Source organism: Gopherus evgoodei, chromosome 3 (assembly GCF_007399415.2).
Source record: "Gopherus evgoodei ecotype Sinaloan lineage chromosome 3, rGopEvg1_v1.p, whole genome shotgun sequence".
Classification (NCBI taxonomy): domain Eukaryota; kingdom Metazoa; phylum Chordata; order Testudines; family Testudinidae; genus Gopherus; species Gopherus evgoodei.
This window is the reverse complement of record NC_044324.1, coordinates 104,539,997-104,557,109: the sequence shown is the minus strand read 5'-3', so window position 1 is coordinate 104,557,109 and position 17,113 is coordinate 104,539,997. Positions and strand designations below refer to the sequence as shown.

General features: G+C 40.2%; 1 protein-coding gene across 1 annotated transcript in view; it reads left to right on the top strand.

Moving 5' to 3' along the window:
• TRDN (triadin) overlaps positions 1 to 17,113 on the top strand; it is a 307,073-nt gene that overhangs the window by 107,819 nt on the left and 182,141 nt on the right. Inside the window, exons 10-12 of the mRNA XM_030556221.1 lie at positions 3,171 to 3,230; positions 5,959 to 6,153; positions 11,855 to 11,914. Coding sequence (XP_030412081.1) covers positions 3,171 to 3,230; positions 5,959 to 6,153; positions 11,855 to 11,914 — 315 coding nt within the window. The remainder of the gene's footprint in view (positions 1 to 3,170; positions 3,231 to 5,958; positions 6,154 to 11,854; positions 11,915 to 17,113) is intronic.

Here is a 17,113-nt window from a genome sequence, read left to right as displayed (position 1 = left end):
GAGCTCTCACCCTCACATGCACCTCAACCCCCTGCTACAGCCCATTGAAAGTGAGTGAGGGTGGGGGAGAGTGAGCCACAGAAGGAGGGGGGAATGTAGTGAGCAGGGGCAGGGCCTCGGGGAAAGATCGGAGAAGGGGACGGGGCCTTGGAGAAGGGGCAGGGCTAGGGTGTTCGGTTTTGTGCGATTAGAAATTTGGTAACCCTATATTGGCTAAAGGCCTTGAGCAGTTCCTGTCTTAAGTTTTGTACAACATATTTCTTTCTTAGTTCTCTTGTTTTCTAATACAAGGAGTCCATGAACCATTCTTGCGTAGCTAGAGTAATGAGCAACTGAGTATTGTGTTTTTGTTTCTTGTTGTCCTCTTCTCCAAAATTGGATTCAGGGATTTAACTATAACAAAGGCTTTCTCTCTTGTATCAGTTTTCAATTTAGTGGATACTTTTCGGAGATGGTTTTTACCATCCCTTGCTTTGTGTCTTCTCTTATATCCAAAAATAGCTGTTAATTTTCTTGCTTTTATTTATTGCAACTATCTTTTTGTTCCAGCACATGATCTGTGCAGTTTTTCACTGATAGAAATTGCACTTTTCCTCTCTAGCAAGGCAAATATGCCTTGGATAAAATGTACGAATCTTCCAATGGCCACACATATTCTGGGGCAAGAGGGCATGAGGGGGTGGGTTTCTGGTATTGTTTCAACTGAAAATCCTATCTTTAAATATACTTCAGACAAGAGACTTTCCAAATCAATTTAGCCTGCTCCACCAATTCATTTTGTTGACCATAGCATTTATAATTCTTTGATGATTGACTGTGGGTTTCTACATATTTTCTTTTGTCTTAAAGGCTTTGTTTTTGGGGGTACCAGATTCTGCTTTACTGGGTTGAATTAGGGTACATCTTCACTGCCTAGACAAGCTGGGCTCATAGCTGGGTTTTAACCACAACTCCTCCCCCTTTTCACTCACACAGAAAAACAGCTGATTTGGGGTTGGATGCGCATTAATCCAGGGCTATATGACTTGGCTGGGAATATCAGTTAGACTGAGCCTGGGCTCTGATTTAACTCTGGCTGGTACCCACTTATTTCACTGTGATGACTAAGGCAAAATCAGTCAAGTGCTGATTGTCCTCCAGTGTCCTTCCCAAAATTCCCTTCAAAGGACAGACAGCATCTCCTGCAGTTGGCACAACTGAGTGGAAATGAATCCTAGAGTGTATCCAAAGAACCATGGGATATGCCCCAGACACACACAAGTGAGTGCAGAATGAGTGAGAACATGAAAATGTGGGTAGGGTTTTTTAGTGCAGAACGCTCACACCCATGCTAAGTTAACCTACTTGCTTAGATTTGGGTGCTGATCACCCGGATTGACTCTGTCATGAAGATGTAACCTTAGTCTCTAATCTTTGTCTCCTCCTTATTTTTTAGTCAGACTAGGATTAGATCTGGAACCATTTATATGCTAGTGGAGTGAAAATAGGCTCTCAGGAATTAATTTTGCTTGATTTTGAAACTGTTCAAACACAGTGACACAGTGGATTGGAATGTTTGAATCAGACTTTATTGGGTTTACATTCCACTAAGGAAAGTTATGGAAAAAGGATGTGGAAGTGCAGAGAAAAATGTGAATGAAAACATGAATATAATAATAAAAGGCAGCCACTATCCAGTATCTCTTTTAGGGAGGGGATGCAGCTGGTTCTTCTTTCTTAAATGTGTAGCACAAACTTTCCTTAGATAGAAAAGTATGTTTTTTTTTTAAATTGAATCATCCTGATGTAAACCAGGGATGGTTTTCATAGAAAATAAAAATTCACAAACTCAATTTAGTCTTGAGAATGCAACCCGCCCCCAACTCTCTCCACCCCAAGCTCCATGAGATTCAGACATCCCTAATGTATGCTCTGCCTTTCTATCCATCTATTAAATGTGCCCGTGACTGGACACCATATTTCGTGAAGAGTTCTGCTTGGTTAACTGTTGGCGCTTTGGCTGTATTAGTAGCTAGGGAGACATTCCATTCCATTTCTCTCTAAGAGCTTGTCTACACTTAAAATGCTGCAGTGGCACAGCTGCGCCGCTGCAGCTGTAGCAATGTAGACATGATATACATTAATGGGAGGGATTCTTCGGTCAGCATAAGTAATTCACCTCCCCGAGGGATGGTAGCTAGGATCCTGGAAGGATTCTTCCATCCACCCAGTGCTGTCTACATGGGGACTTAGGTTGGTTTAACTACGCCACTCGGGTGTGGATTTTTCACATCCCTGACCAGCTTAATTAAATCAATCTAATTTTCTAGTATAGACCAGGTCTAAATCCTGGGGGAGGATTCTGTGCATCAACAGTTCCTGTGAATCTGCTTAGTGTGCATCTCATTAATTTGAGCTGCCCCTCCCTCACACACATTTCCTGCATCAGTGTGTGTCAGGCCATCTTATCTGAGATTTGTTCTATGTCATGTCAGCTGCCAGTAGTGCTAAGGGTCATTCCAGCAGCTGGGGATCACAGGGGCACATGTAATGCCAGCTTCAAGGAGAGATTGTGGTGTAGGAGCCGTTATGATGGTTCTAAACCATTTAAAATTCCTCCTACTCATAGGAGATCCTCTGAAGGCTGAGTAACCAGACTTCAAGGTAGCTTTTTTTCCCAGATAAAGGGTCCTAAAAACATATATTGGCAAGAACACCATCTAAACACATCAGCTAAGAAGCATACACCCATTCCAGAGTGGAATGTGTTAAAAGAGAATGTTGCTGTTATTTAGCTGCTACTTGACTGAAGTGAAGATAACTTTCAGGGCCGTTTTGTTCCTGTAAAATATGGCTTAATGGTAATCAGGGATAGGAAGGAGAGAACTATCAGAGTAGAATATTGATCTGCTTCTGTGTTGCAGAATGAAACCTCATGGAAAAGTGATTTAAATCTGCATGCCACCTTGGAGTTCAGTTTGATAGCTGCTAAAAATCACCAATTTATATGTGTGTAACTGACTCATACAACCCAGAGCCTTTTTTTAAAAGAGGGAAATATGAAGTAAACTGTAAATACATGAAATAGACATAGGTTAGCGAGAAGTGTCATGTTATGTTTTGGCAACTCCTTTTCTTCAGTTTTCACATCAATTTTTGTAAAGAAAAGTATAATTTTTGTTGATTTTTAGTCATTCAAAAAGACAAACCTGAAAGAGAGGAAAAAGTTGAAAAGAAAGCTCCTCCTAAAGGTAACTATTCCTTTTCATTACATTTTGATTTTACAACAGTTTATACTGAAAAGTTTAACCTTTCTTTTGAGTAAGCAGAGAGTGAATGTATCTGAAAGTAAGCTATATACTGGCAATTTTGATTAAATAAAATATACTTGTTGAATCTTCTTTAAGATTGTTTAAGATAATCAAAATAAAAGCATGTGCTACTGTATCACAGAGAAAGTCGAGAGCAGGCTTATTAAGTGTCGCTTACAAGATCAGCCAGGAATTTTAGCAGGGGTGTTGGAACAATTTTTATAGTGTGGGTACTGAGGGCTATTGAACCAAATTGTAAGCCCTTCATATAATGGAAACCACTTCAAGCCAGAGTGTTGTGACTTTGTTTGGAGTTGGGAACTGGTTGTTGTATAAACAGTAGTTTTCTGGTGTCATCGATAATTTCAGTTTCCATATTGTTAAAATCAGTTTAATAGGCCCAGTGGTTTAGCGAGAATTTTTGTGCCACCACGTTATGGGAGACAAGAGTTTTGCAGCAACTTCCAGAGTTCTGCCTCGAGGTTAAATAAACTTGAGAGTTCCAGAAGTAGCACACTTGGAGAGGGGTAAGTTCTACCCTCAAGCACATACCCTCAGCTCCTATCAACTTCATTTACAGGCACATAAACAGAATTTGGAGATTGGGCTCTGAAAAACCACACAATTTATTATGCTCCTGGTGTAGCTCGAAGTGTCTGCTTATGGCTTAATTAGTTTTCCAGACCTGAAGAAGAGCTCTGTGTGGTTTGAAAGCTCTTCTCTCTCACCAATAGAAGTTGCTCTAATAAAAGATATTATCTCACCTGCCTTGTCTCTCTAATATCCTGGGACTGACCCAGCTACAACTGCATGTGCCTTGATTAGACATGTTCTCTATTTAGTGCCCATCCTGTAAAGTGCCTGACATTCCCACTACAGACTGTGTATCAGATTGACCCCTGGATGACTATATCTGAAAACTGTTTTTAGTAGCTTCCACAATCTTTAATGTGTAATTGCCTAGAGACCAATCTGATACAGTCTGCGGTGGGAGTATCAGTTGATGATGCTAGTTAGTGAGGCTATGATACATAATTCGAGCCATCACCTATGATGATGTCACAACATTGCCAGACAAAATCATGGATGATTCATTATTACCAAACTTGGTCTTACTCTCTAGATTCAAGGTATCATAAGGTTGGCGAGATTACTGATGCACTGGCAGAAGTGTACTACGGGTGCTCTTAATTAGAGGGAGCCGTTTAAGAATAAAAAAGAACTCTGAAAATCTGTTCTTCACCAGATCAGGCTAGACATTATTAATAATCACAATGATTTTATTAAGAGAAGATGTTGTAGAAAACTGCAGCTTATGTATAGGTGTTACCCAGCCTGACCTAACTAAACTAGAAATTGTACCATATTGCAGTTCTTAAAGATGTTTTCTATTAATGACTGGCTACATATATGCTTGAATTGCAAAGCTTGGATCCAGTAGACATGATCCATCGTGACATTACTCCAGTTTTGCATGGCTGAATCAGGGCCAGTGTGCCCAGTGGAAAGTACAGTGAATGAACAGTCGGGACTGCTACATTATACTTCTGACTGTGTCACTAACTGGCTACTCTGACCATTGGCAAGTCATGGAGGTCCTGATCCGGCTCCACTGAAAATAATGGGAATCTCTCCATTGACTTTAATGGGTGATTGATGGGATCTTTAATCATTGTGTGTTTCCCCTTTTACACATACTTGAAAGAATTATAATAATTTTCTAATTCCCAGTCAGGCAGGTGTTGTGAAGTTTAATTCATTACTTGATCAGAAAATTTTCCATGGATATTTTTTTCATCAGAAAACACTGATTAATCAAAAATGAATCTTTCTATGGGAAAGGGTTGATTTGGGGGAAAAGTTTGAAAAATCAACTTTTCATGTTGAAAAGTAAACTAATTGATAGTAAAAAAAAAAAAAAGTTGAAAAAAGTCAGTCAAAATGAATATCAAAATTATCAAAATGAAATGTGTCAATTAACCTATCTGAAATTTTTTTCAGCTTTTCAGTTTGCAATTTTTTTTGAGATTTTTGTCTTTTTGTCCCAACTCAGAATATAACAAATTTTCATTATCTCAAAAATTCTCATGAGATGGGAAAGTCATTTTCTGCCTGGATCTAAGTGCTACCAGATACAGTGAAAATTTTTCACTTGTGTAGATCTCAAAGAACTTAAAAAACTTTAATGAACAAAGCCATATAATATACCAGCAAGGCAGAGCACTGTTATAATCTCCAATGTTACATATAGGGCAGCTGACACAGAAACTGGTTGTAAATTGCCCATTGTAACAGAACAAACTCACGGCATCACCAGGAATGAGTCACTTGACTCCCAGTCCTATGCCATGGCAGGAAGAACATTCCTCCCCTCCTCATAATGACAGGCACTGTATATCATTAATACACTTTATAAAAGGAATAGAATTGTTGAGTATTTTATCCACTAGTTTGATTAGAGTGTTCTTTTGGGCTTCCCATTCTGTCTTGTTCTCTGTGTCCATCTTGATTAGACGGTAAGCTGTTCAGGGCAGGGACTACCTGCATTTTGTTGTCATTGTGTACAAAGCACTAAAGAAATAATACATTGTGATAATTTGAATTTAAATTGCTTGATGTTATTTATTCAGGAAAGGATGATTTTGACACATTTCTTTATTACGTGCAGAAGAAAAGAAAGAAAAAAGCACCAAAGTTGAAGAAAAAGTTAAAAAGGAAGTTAAAGAGGGAAAAGCTGAATCAAAGATAGCCGAAAAAGTCAAGCAAACAGAAACAAAAGAAGAGGACATTGGGTTAATAAAGGCCAAACCGAAAGTGAAGGAGGAGAAAGCAGTGAAGGCTGAAACAAAATCAGAAAAGAAAGGTAAACAAAACCAGGAGGAAACAGCTGAAGATCCTAAAAGAGTAGTGGGAAAGAAACAGAGACAGTGAAGTTAAAGCTGGCAGAGACCAATGTCAAACTCCACACATGGAAAAAAAATAGTAGTATCTGCCATTCCCCATTGGGTCTCAGATCACTAAATGGAAACAAAACAAACAAAGATGCTTAAGCTAAGCCACCAACATGACAACGGTTACTGACACAGCTAAAGAGTCATTTTGCATGTGAATGTTTCATTGAGAAAACAGGGACCAGTGTTTACAATTACTGAATATTTTGGAGCAGAAGATTTGAATAATAAGGTTTTCAGATCTTTAAGTTCAGGTAGATTTTTTTTAAAAGTATTTTAAATAGCCCTTTAACTGATATCATCAGATAGCCCTAAGTTTTAATGAATTAAAAAAAAAAGAATGTGCAATGTTGAATTAATAGTGACATTAATTTGGTTAAATAAGAGTAACCCAGTGACCTATCGGGAAGTATATTTTGCTTCTTAACTGCATATTTTCTGCTTAACGATAACAAAAATGATGGTTGATAGAATGGAATGTATGATTTGTATTACATCAGGCTACGTGAGACCCTGCCATGCTTTGTATAACACAATGACATGGCAATGCTTCATTTGACTTGACGCAGTCCTGACACATGACTGGGTTCCAGGTTTCAATTGAAAGTGAAAGAAATGTCATTCTCATAAAAGGAGGCAAATGAATTACATCCAAAAATGAGGACATGCGTAATGTGTGGATATTTAGTACAGGCGCATCTCTGCAACAGTCAGGTGGGATTCTGCCACTCTGTCCAGATTGAGCTGTACATTGATTACACTGGAACTACTTGTGGAATAAGATACAATTCAGCTTGAATAAGGTTGGCAGAATCTAGCCTGCTATAATCCAGCCATGCTACAGGCTGGGGTTTATTATGATATAACCAGAGGCAGAGGTACATCATGAGGCAAAATTGCTTGATCCTACAACTGATACCTGTGGACATACCCTTGTGCCTGTGCAGAGCTCCTTTGAAGTCAGTGGGACACTGCTTGGGTGCAGGAATCTGCTCAAGCAGATCCACCTATAATTTGTGGGCCATGATCATGCACTCTCTGAAGGGTTGTGCCATGTTACATAAAATATAAATTTTTAGACATCTGAAAATAATTATTAGAAAATTTGGAGGCCTAAGAAAAACAGGGTTCCTTTCCTGACACTTATCATCTGCTGAGTTAGTATTCTTTACATTTATTTACATTCCAGATAAATTTAGTTTTCACATGGACTACTGGAGCCTTTTAGGCATAATGGAACATTAAGAGATTAAAGCAGCTTCCTGCACTCTGATTATTTTGACCAGTGGGCTGATCCACCAATGTGCTGTGCCCTTCCTGGAAGGTGTCAGTAACTTCAGCTCCTATTCACTGTGTCAGGAGCTTGGCGCATTGCAGGATGCACTCAACACTTTTTCAGGATCAGGCTCTGAGAAAATGGTTCAGATTCAAAGTGACTGAAGCATGTCTAAGAACACTGGTAAATATCAAATGTTTCCAAATCAATTCACCTCCAGTGCTACGTTGTTACAAGGTAGAAACCCTGAAGTAAATTCTTCTTTCAAAAGGAAACCTTCACTTAAAATGAACCTTTAGCTCTGAAGTATCAAGAATCAACTGGAAAATTGCATCTTTATTTGAAATCCTGAGAGCATGTTTCTTGCATTGATATCACTGACAAAAATTTCCCATTGACATAAATGGGAACATGATCACTTTACTGTTTCATATTCATATAGTGTTATTTGTGCTATGGCAATTCAATATCATGAATGCATTTCCATTACAAAGCATTATTTTCAGGGCTTAAGTAACTCAGAAAAAATTCCAAGGGCTGAAATTTAGCATAAAATATCTCTACAGAGAAATAATTTTTTAAAAATTTGTTTTAAAATTGCAGTAACATAAATGGGAAAGAAACTAGTTCAGATTTGTTTTTGCATTTCTAAGATTAAAAAATAGTCTTTCATGTACATGAAATGTTGCAGGCTTCTAGTCAATAATGGACTAATGCCTTTAGGCCCTGATCTCAAACCCATTGAAATCAATGGGAGCCCATCCATTGCCTTCAGTGGGCTTTGGATGGGTCCTTTGAGAGGATTCATTTTTCTTACACGTGTCCATTTCTTGTTTCAGATAATATTTTTATTTTAGTGCCAAATACCTTAAAGTCCCTACATGTTTGTTGACTGATAGTCTGTACCCAATCTGAATGGATTATTAGTGTTTTCAATCAAAACTATATCTTTATAAATTCATATTTAGATTTTTTTTAAAGAAAATAGTTTTTCTAACCACATTTGGATTTATCAGAAAAACGTTAATTTTGGCAGTTCTTTAGAGAGTGATACAGTAGAGTTTAAAGGCTTCACAAGAACTGTTTATAGTCAAGAATCTTTGTACTCCATGGGAAGCTTGACCTGAATTCTACAGCAAGAGACTGGGATTCTGCAGCACGCCAGGGCAGTGGAGGGAAATCCTTCAGCAACTTCAGATAAATTAAATATTGAGATTTTGGGGAATTAAGTATAAACGTGAACGATACCATCACTGTATAATTTCTGTTATGTAATTTTCTAACTGAATTTATGTTGGTTCTACATTTTAAATTTTTAATAGCCTGCATAATCTTTATTTTTTTTTGGAAAACACATAATTACATCACAGAAGTTGTCAAAGCTGCTTGCTTTGGTAGGTGAGTAGGGGATTCTAGTGGGGTGGTTACCCTCTCCTGCCCTGAGAGGTTTAAAAAGCAGCCCTGGAGAGTGCTGCAACTGTAAAAGCTGGGCTGATTAGGGAGGCAGCCACAGCTGGGCCACGCCACAATCAGGTCACAGCTGGGCTGTATAAAAAGGCTGTGAGCCAGGAGCCCAGTCTCTCTCTGCCTGTAGAGGGAGAAGGGCCTGGCTGCAGGGAGCTGGAGACAGGGTACCTGCGTGGTGCAGGGCTGGGGAAAGGTAGAGGAGGTGGGGAGCTCCAGCCTAGAAAGCCCCAGGCTGTGGCCTAGCAGAAGGCAACAGGTAATGGGGGTTGCAGAGGGCAGACCAGGGGTAGGTTAAGGCAGCAGGTCCAAACCCAACCTTGCCAGTGATGAGTAAGCTGATACTGCAGTCTGCCCCAGGGCATGGGGGCTAGACAATGACTGGCAGTAGCCTTATACTGAGATGAGGTGGGGATAGTGGGTGGGGGTTCCCCTGGGAGGGGGAGACCCTGAGAGAAAGGGGTTATGGCCAGGGGGCACTGGATCCAGGGAGGGACATGGGGGGCCAACAGCAAGCGGTAAGGTGGATCACCAGCCTGCAGAGGGTGCTCTGGGCTGGAAATTGAGCTAATTCCCTGAGAGACCAGCAGGAAGTGCTGCAAGGATGAGTCCGCAGTGATAAATGGGCTTTTTTTGTTTTGTCTCCTAGGCTAGAAAGGTTTGGAGGCAGTCTGGGATTATTGGAGAAGTACACTAACTGGATGTTAGTCCTAAAATGATCAATGGTTAAGCAATGTTGACATTTAAATGGTCATCATTAGCTTTCAAAATTAATATATCTTTGGGCTGAATGGGGCAGTTTACCTTTCCATTAGAACTATTGTTTCTAGCTAACTGCATACTTACACAAACATCCTTGCAATTGGTTAGCACTCAGTCCACAACCGAACGATTTTCTTCACCACTGTAATGTTTGAAACTTTGGGTGCCTAAAGTTGAAATGAATTGGTGCTCAGCATTTCTTGGTCACTTTTTAGACTTAAAGTACACCTACACCAGAAATGAAGGTATGATAGGTTTAATCTAGCAAGCACAGGTCACAAGACAGTATCAGTGAAGAAACAGTGGCATGGAACCTGGCACATGCCAGCAAACACAATATGTACCCAGAGCCCCTGGTGGGCTCATACTAGGATAGCTAACCCTCACCAAAGCCTATGCCACCACGGCCTTACTACCGCTATTACCCACACCAGCAAGCTTAAAGCTAACATGGGTATGCCAATCTGCACTACAATCACTCCTTAATTTGTGGATCATAGAATCATAGAATATTACGGTTGGAAGAGATCTCAGGAGGTCATCTAGTCCAACCCCCTGCTCAAAGCGGGATCAACACCAACTAAATCATCCCAGCCAGGGCTTTGTCAAGCCGGGCCTTAAAAGCCTCTCAGGGTAGAGATTCCACCACCTCTCTAGGTAACCCATTCAGTGCCTCACCACCCTGAGATATACCCTGAGAAGCCTAATGCCAGGTATCCTGAACTTCTTAGCTGCCATTTTTTAAAAATTAAATCTTAGCATCTGGAACATGATTCTGTGGCAACTTCCACAGTTGCTGAATGTTAGGGCCCTGTTTATATTCCTGTTGAGTAAACTCTCTCTCTCTTTTACTGGACTTTGAAAAGTTCCTAAAATTGTATTAACAAAATACTCTGTTATAAAATGTTATTGACTGAGAGAATTTAACATGGAATATTATGGGATCTAAGGAAGCCATTGGGTCTATCAGCAAAATCAGCTCCTCAGTTTATAGGTGGATTGAACGTTCATACACATTCTCTCTCTGTGAGAGAGAACTTTGGATTCTTCTGTTTAAAAGTAACTAGTGACTAAAAAATTTAAATGACTCACTAAGCCATGTTCAGAAATTGAAATAGACCTGATAGAAAAGTTCTGTCTTAAATCCACTGAAGTGAGGAAATTCAGAACTAAGAGTGTGGTCCTGCCATTACCTTTTTACTGTGAGTAGTCTCATTGACTTTAATGGAACAACTCTGGTTCATAAGCACAACTCTGGTTCACAAGCATAACACTTGGTAGTGTTTGCAGGATTGGGCCCTACAGTTGAAACTTGATCCTCGTTTCCCTGGCTGTATGTTGCAGAACAGTGGGTGATTTTATGCATTTTGGGTGAAGTACACCCCTTGTGAAGTGGGCATATAGAAGTCGCTCTTTATTGCTTATGTCATGCATAGGGGTTATGTTGGGGGGTCAAAAGGCTGAGTAGCAGTGCAGGAATGCCAGTTCATGTTTTGCACGCTGCAGAACTGCTCCCTGCATATACTCAGTGAGGTCACGTTGTGGGTGAGCTGGGAATGACTCAGTGGTAGGCCAGCAAAGGACCCACAATTCCAGGTTCATACAAATCCATTTGGCCTCAGTACCCCCATGCAACTGGAACCGAAGGGTTATGACTGCTGTTCCAGTTCAAAGGCAGGAATAGCAGCATGGGGAGATGTTCAGTTGGTGATGGGTTAGTGACGAATTCCACTTCCCTAACCTCCCCCACTTAGAACCTTAATACACAAACTTTATGCAGGTGAATATCACCCCTAACTGTACTTCAATACCTGAACAGAGAATGTGGAGTTAAAGACAGAGTTCCAGCTCTAACTCTGAAGTCTTACTTCTATGACATGGTGGCCTGAAATAAGACCCTGAACATTAACTGAACGTGTGTGTGTGTGTATAAGACAGAGAGAGAGAGAGAATTACTTTAAGGCTGGAAAAATATACCCAGGGAAAACATCACAAAAATAGCCAAAAATGTGTTTTGTCACTGCTAAGCTTTATCTTCATGGCTGCATGGGGAAAAAAAGGGCCTTGAAATCTGTTTCCCTCATTACTCTTTTTCCTTTCTGCTCTGTTAGATCAATATGCATTCTGTCGCTATGTGATTGACATGTTTGCGCAGGGGGATTTTTATACAGGTACTTTCATACATTGTTGAAGTCTGTTCTACTAGTCTTTGTTTTTCTGATAAATTCTGCTTTTTTATGCACTAAATTTTGTTTTGTATTTTTAAAAGGTTGCAAAATGGCAACAGTGTGCAAATAGAATTTTAAAATAAAGCATGAGAACTAATGGCTGTACTATTAGAGCTTTTAACTTTTCTTTTTGCAATTGCATGAATTAAAATTAAGGGTAATTTAAAAGTGAAGTCAATGGGAAACTATAGAAAATGCTAAAATCTATCATAATCCCTTTGAGCCAAGAAAGGTGCAGGAGAATGGAGTAATATCTTCATATGTTTTTCCACAGACAATAACTCCAGGATAGTAAATTTTAACAAGAACTGAAACTGCATTGACAACCTTCATTGCTTTTAATGTATGAAATCTCTCATCTGATCTATCACTTTTTTTTTGCTTTTTGTTTTATCTCCCCTCTGACACACACACACACACACACACACACACACATTTCTTCAAACACATAGCAAAATGAAGTAAGAACCATTGTTGATGACTGAGAACTGAGTTGGTCCCATGACATTAAGTCAGTTCAACTGTCCTAATCTTATTTAACCGATTTTTTTTTTTTAGAATCATGGTGCCAAGTGTACAATAGAAGTGGCACTATTTCAGAGTGGACATAATCTCAGAGAGAGGACACATACACTTTAAAAGAATCAAAATTTGCTGAAGTTTTTATGGGAACAGTCAAAGTTTGAATATCCAGGGATATGAATTCAGTCAAGCTTTGTGTAACAACTTATTTGCTCAAAAGGTTACTCATCCCTTTTGGACTTAGATTTATCAGTTAGTGTTTTATGCATTGTCCCTGTTTCCTTATTTGCCCTGAGGAATATTCCTGACACAGGTGCTCTCCTTCTGGGGCCTAGCTGCCCCAGAAGGGAGGCAACTGGCAGTGATGGGACAGCAGCAGAACTGGAGGAATATGTGCAGGTTGCCCTGCCTTATACTAGGGAAAGAGAAGGGGAAGGTTGTTCACCTCCCTGCAAAGATCATAGGATTTTGGAGAAATGGGGAGAGGGTCTGTTTTGTTTTCCCCTCCCTCCTTTCCCTGTGGCTCCCCCCTACTGCTCAATATATATATATATATATTAGAAGACAGGAAAATATTACATTGACCCGGGTTCTCTCAGGGAAAGCAGATCCAAGTGAGGGCATTGGTCTGGAGTGGCGATCAGGTTGACGAAAAGGTTAGGAAAACTTGATCATCCTTTCAGAGACCCTGTTGAGTCACAGTGTTAAGAAAGCTTCATGGGGTTCTTCAAAATCTCACTTGTGGCTCTCATGGCATTTGCAAGGATGATTGCAGCTCCTTTTGCTTTGCCTGTTCCTCTTCAAGCCAAGCATCCTTCACAGAAGCTCTCCCTACATTGTTTGACACACCCCTGAGGTAGAGCAGGGTTGCCCTAGAAAGGAACCAGGGTTGTTGAGGTAAATTTGTTTTGACCTTCCAAACAGCCAGGAAGTTGGAAGGGTTAGGGATGGGGGCAGAGGAAAGGGAGGCTGCATCAAGAAGAATTTTTGAAAATCCCCAGAATGTGGCATAACGTTACTCTGCCATGTTTGCCTCATGGCATTGTCCCAAAATATCATGATTCAGTCATGTTGATGCAGAAACCTATGGGGCGGGCAGTCAGGGAGCTATACACTTTGAGCTTCTCTGTGACTCTTATTCATGAAGTTATTCTACATCTCTTTAAGGTTGACTATTGCCTTACTAAAGGGTGTCTAAAAGGGGATTTGTTCTGTACTCTATCCCTCTCAACTGGTTGTGTGGCAATTACTTTTAGTCCTGCTGAATCTATTTTCCACCTCAAGTACAAACCAGTGAACTGTAGTTATTAAGTAACTTGAATTGTATCTGTGAATAGTAAAATAAAGCATTTCCCATAAAATAAGCCATATTCCATTCACCGTCAGTGAAGAAAAACACTGAAACATACAGCTCATACTTCACTTCTTTCTAATGAGATGATGCCAGGTAAAGGTCAGATATGCTCAGTTCTGTAGTCTTCATAAAAAGCATTTAGAATAGCATTAACGGCTGCAGCTCAAATAGTCTCTTCCTAGGCCAACATGTTCAGTTCACAGTGATCCTTAGCTGTACCCATCTTTTACACTCCTTTTCTTGTACAGAAATATAGAATAACAACAGCATCAAATTATCAGTAACTTTAATGTCCTTATTATCTAATTAACCTTAAAACCTATTTTAATTAATCTCCACATGAACTCATGTTTTAGAACACTGAATAGCAGATGTGTTATCCTAACCAGGAGATCTCAGCACAGTTAGACTAAGAAGTTTAACTGCAACTCCACCCAGCATAGCAGCATGCTCAGCCCAAAACTAATTTCTGTCAAATCCAATATTTAAGTTTATAGAAGAGAAAAATAATGTGTTGAGTATTTATATGATGGAAGTTCCATGGTTCTGCATTTCAACTTCCATCTACTTAGGTTTAGTGTGAGCAGAGTACTATCCTTAGATATTATGTGGACTACATGGATCCATAATAATAGTAAACATTATTGTTTAATAATATTTCTTGCTGCTTTAGAGGACTTCATTCATACTAACAGTGTTCCCAGATGGTTTATTTTTATATAATGGAACATTTTTATGTACAGGAAAAATATATAGTTTACTTAATATACCTGGTTAGGTGGCAAATATGTTAGGTACTGGCAATATAAAATTATTTCCATTTTCTTAGTTTTATACTAGAATGAACAGCAAAAAATGTACATTGCAACATAGTTTGACAAATAAATAAAAATTAAATAATACTAAATCTTGAATTTAACTTCCTGACTGGGTATATAAAGATATATTGGACAACATTATGTCCTTTTTTTACATCTGTACAATCTCCCTGAAGTTTGTAAGGTGACATTTTTGTAAAGAGAGACAAATATGGTCGCTTTTGTCAATTTCCTGTAGACTTTGCAGTTGGAGGCTTTGAAAGTGAGTGAAACTGACACTTCTGTTTTTGGTGAAACTAGAATATTTTGAAAAGATACATTCACCCCACCCCTCGCCCACACCCAGTGGGTGCTTCCACTGTGCCTTAGCTGGCTTCCCTGTGTTTCTATTGTAGTATATCCCGAAAGTAGTCAGTTGTTTCCCTAGTCAGTCACTGAGTTAGGTCCTAATTCTGATTCTACTTCAAGAATTGCACTGCTGTCAGTTAGTAACTAAGGCTTTCATATATAACTGCTCTAGCCAGTTTTTAGTTTGTGATGAATTAAAAAAACAAGATCCATAGATAGGAACATAGCACTCAGTCCAGTGCAGCTGAAATCTATGGGAGTTTAGCCATTAATTTAAATGGGGGCTGGATCAGATCTATATAGTAGCTACATTGGATGAGGCCAATGGTCCATCTTATGCAGTACCTTGTATCCAAAAATGGTCTTGACTAAATATTTCTGAGAAAAGTTGAGATCTACACATCTATCCGATAGTGCGCTACGTATCACAGGGGGAAATTCCTTCCTGACCTTAGTTGATGAGCTTACTCTATGAAACGTGAGAGTCCTTGTAATTGTCAATGCTATATGTGTATACTGGGTCACTGTTTACTACTGGATTTTACTGAATTTATTGATGTGGAGTAGCCTTTTCCTCCAAGAATATCCCATTGATCCTGGTTGGACTATTGTAGAATAAGGTGCTATTTAGTATAAATACAGGTCCATCGTTTGGTCTTCAATAAATTACTAACGTAGAGTGGGTAACTATTTACTTATAGTAGATGTCTAAAAGTGAGTTGCATGTGACAATGAAGGCCAAAAGTTTCAAACTCAGGTGCACCTGAAGCGAGGTAGCTAAACATGTGGCTGTATTTTTAGAGATGCTGAGCAACATCAGTTCTCATTGGTTCTCTCTGTACCAGATTCCATTCAGGCCAGTGCCTGTCAGGCACAACATAGTCCTCATGGTATCAGGGTCCCACTGACTGTCAAAGGGTGGGTTACCTACAGGACATCTGATGCACTTGAAATTATTTTTATATTAATGAAGCTTTGTTCTGAATAATACCTTTGCTATTACTTAGAGTTTTATATCACATCTGTTCAGGGTTAGTAGCTTCACTTGGGTTTGATTCCCTTTTACTTTTATGTCCTTATGGAGGATGAAATCCTCACTCATGTGGATGGTCACTTGGGCACGCATCTAGTCTAATGGATTACTCTATTAAAATGGAGCTGATTGCTCTCCTTCTGCTCTGCTCTGTCTGGTGCCATATCCTCACTTCATTCTCACCTCTTTTTTACCAGCCTGTTCCCCATTGGGGATGCGCCAATGGACATGTCATGTGCTCTGCAGAGTGCAGGGAGCACAAGGTTTGCTATAATGAAATGCCTTTGTGCAATCACCCAAGGGTAGGGGCTTATTGTATGCCCCTCCGGCTTTGCATACCCATGGCAATACATGGGATCACTGTGGTTATCTCTTCTGACCTCCTGTACAGCAGAGGCCATAGAACTTCCCTGAATTAATTCCTGTTTATGTTTTGCACTGCTGAGGCCCAAGTGGTATTTCTCAATTGGCTGTGCAAATGTGCCTTTTTGCCTCCTTTTGCAGCTTCAGGCTGCAAGGTCCTGTTTGGCTCTTCGTGTAAACTGGCACAATCCCAGGAGTTGCAATGCTCTCCAAGGATCACTGAAGGGCAGTAGATTCTGGCCACACCCTTGTCCTCCACCAACACGCCCCCTCCTGTCTTTTGCATGTCCCTGCACCGGGGCTAAAAGCTAGCCTTGTGTAGATCCATCTTTCTAGCCTTATGCTGCCAGAAAGTTGCCTTGCAATTCCCAGCACCATTACATTGCAAGAGTGGCATAAAGGCAGGACTGGCTCCAGGCACCAGCCAAGCAAGCTCGTGCTTGGGGTGGCAGATTCCAAGAGGCGGCATTTCTGCAGGTTTTTTTTTCCCTTCGCCACTCCAGCTGCCCTATAGGGGGCAGCAGGGTGGAGGAGGGGAGCGCCCTGCTTGGAGCGGTGCCAGGTCTGTAGCAAGCCCAGCAAGTTTTTCCTTTTTTCCCCTTCACCGTTCCGGCTGGCCCACCGGTTTGTTCCCCCTCCCCTTTGCTGCTCTGGCCACCCCACAGGTTTTTTTTTCCCTTTGCTGCTCTGGCCAGCCCACAGGT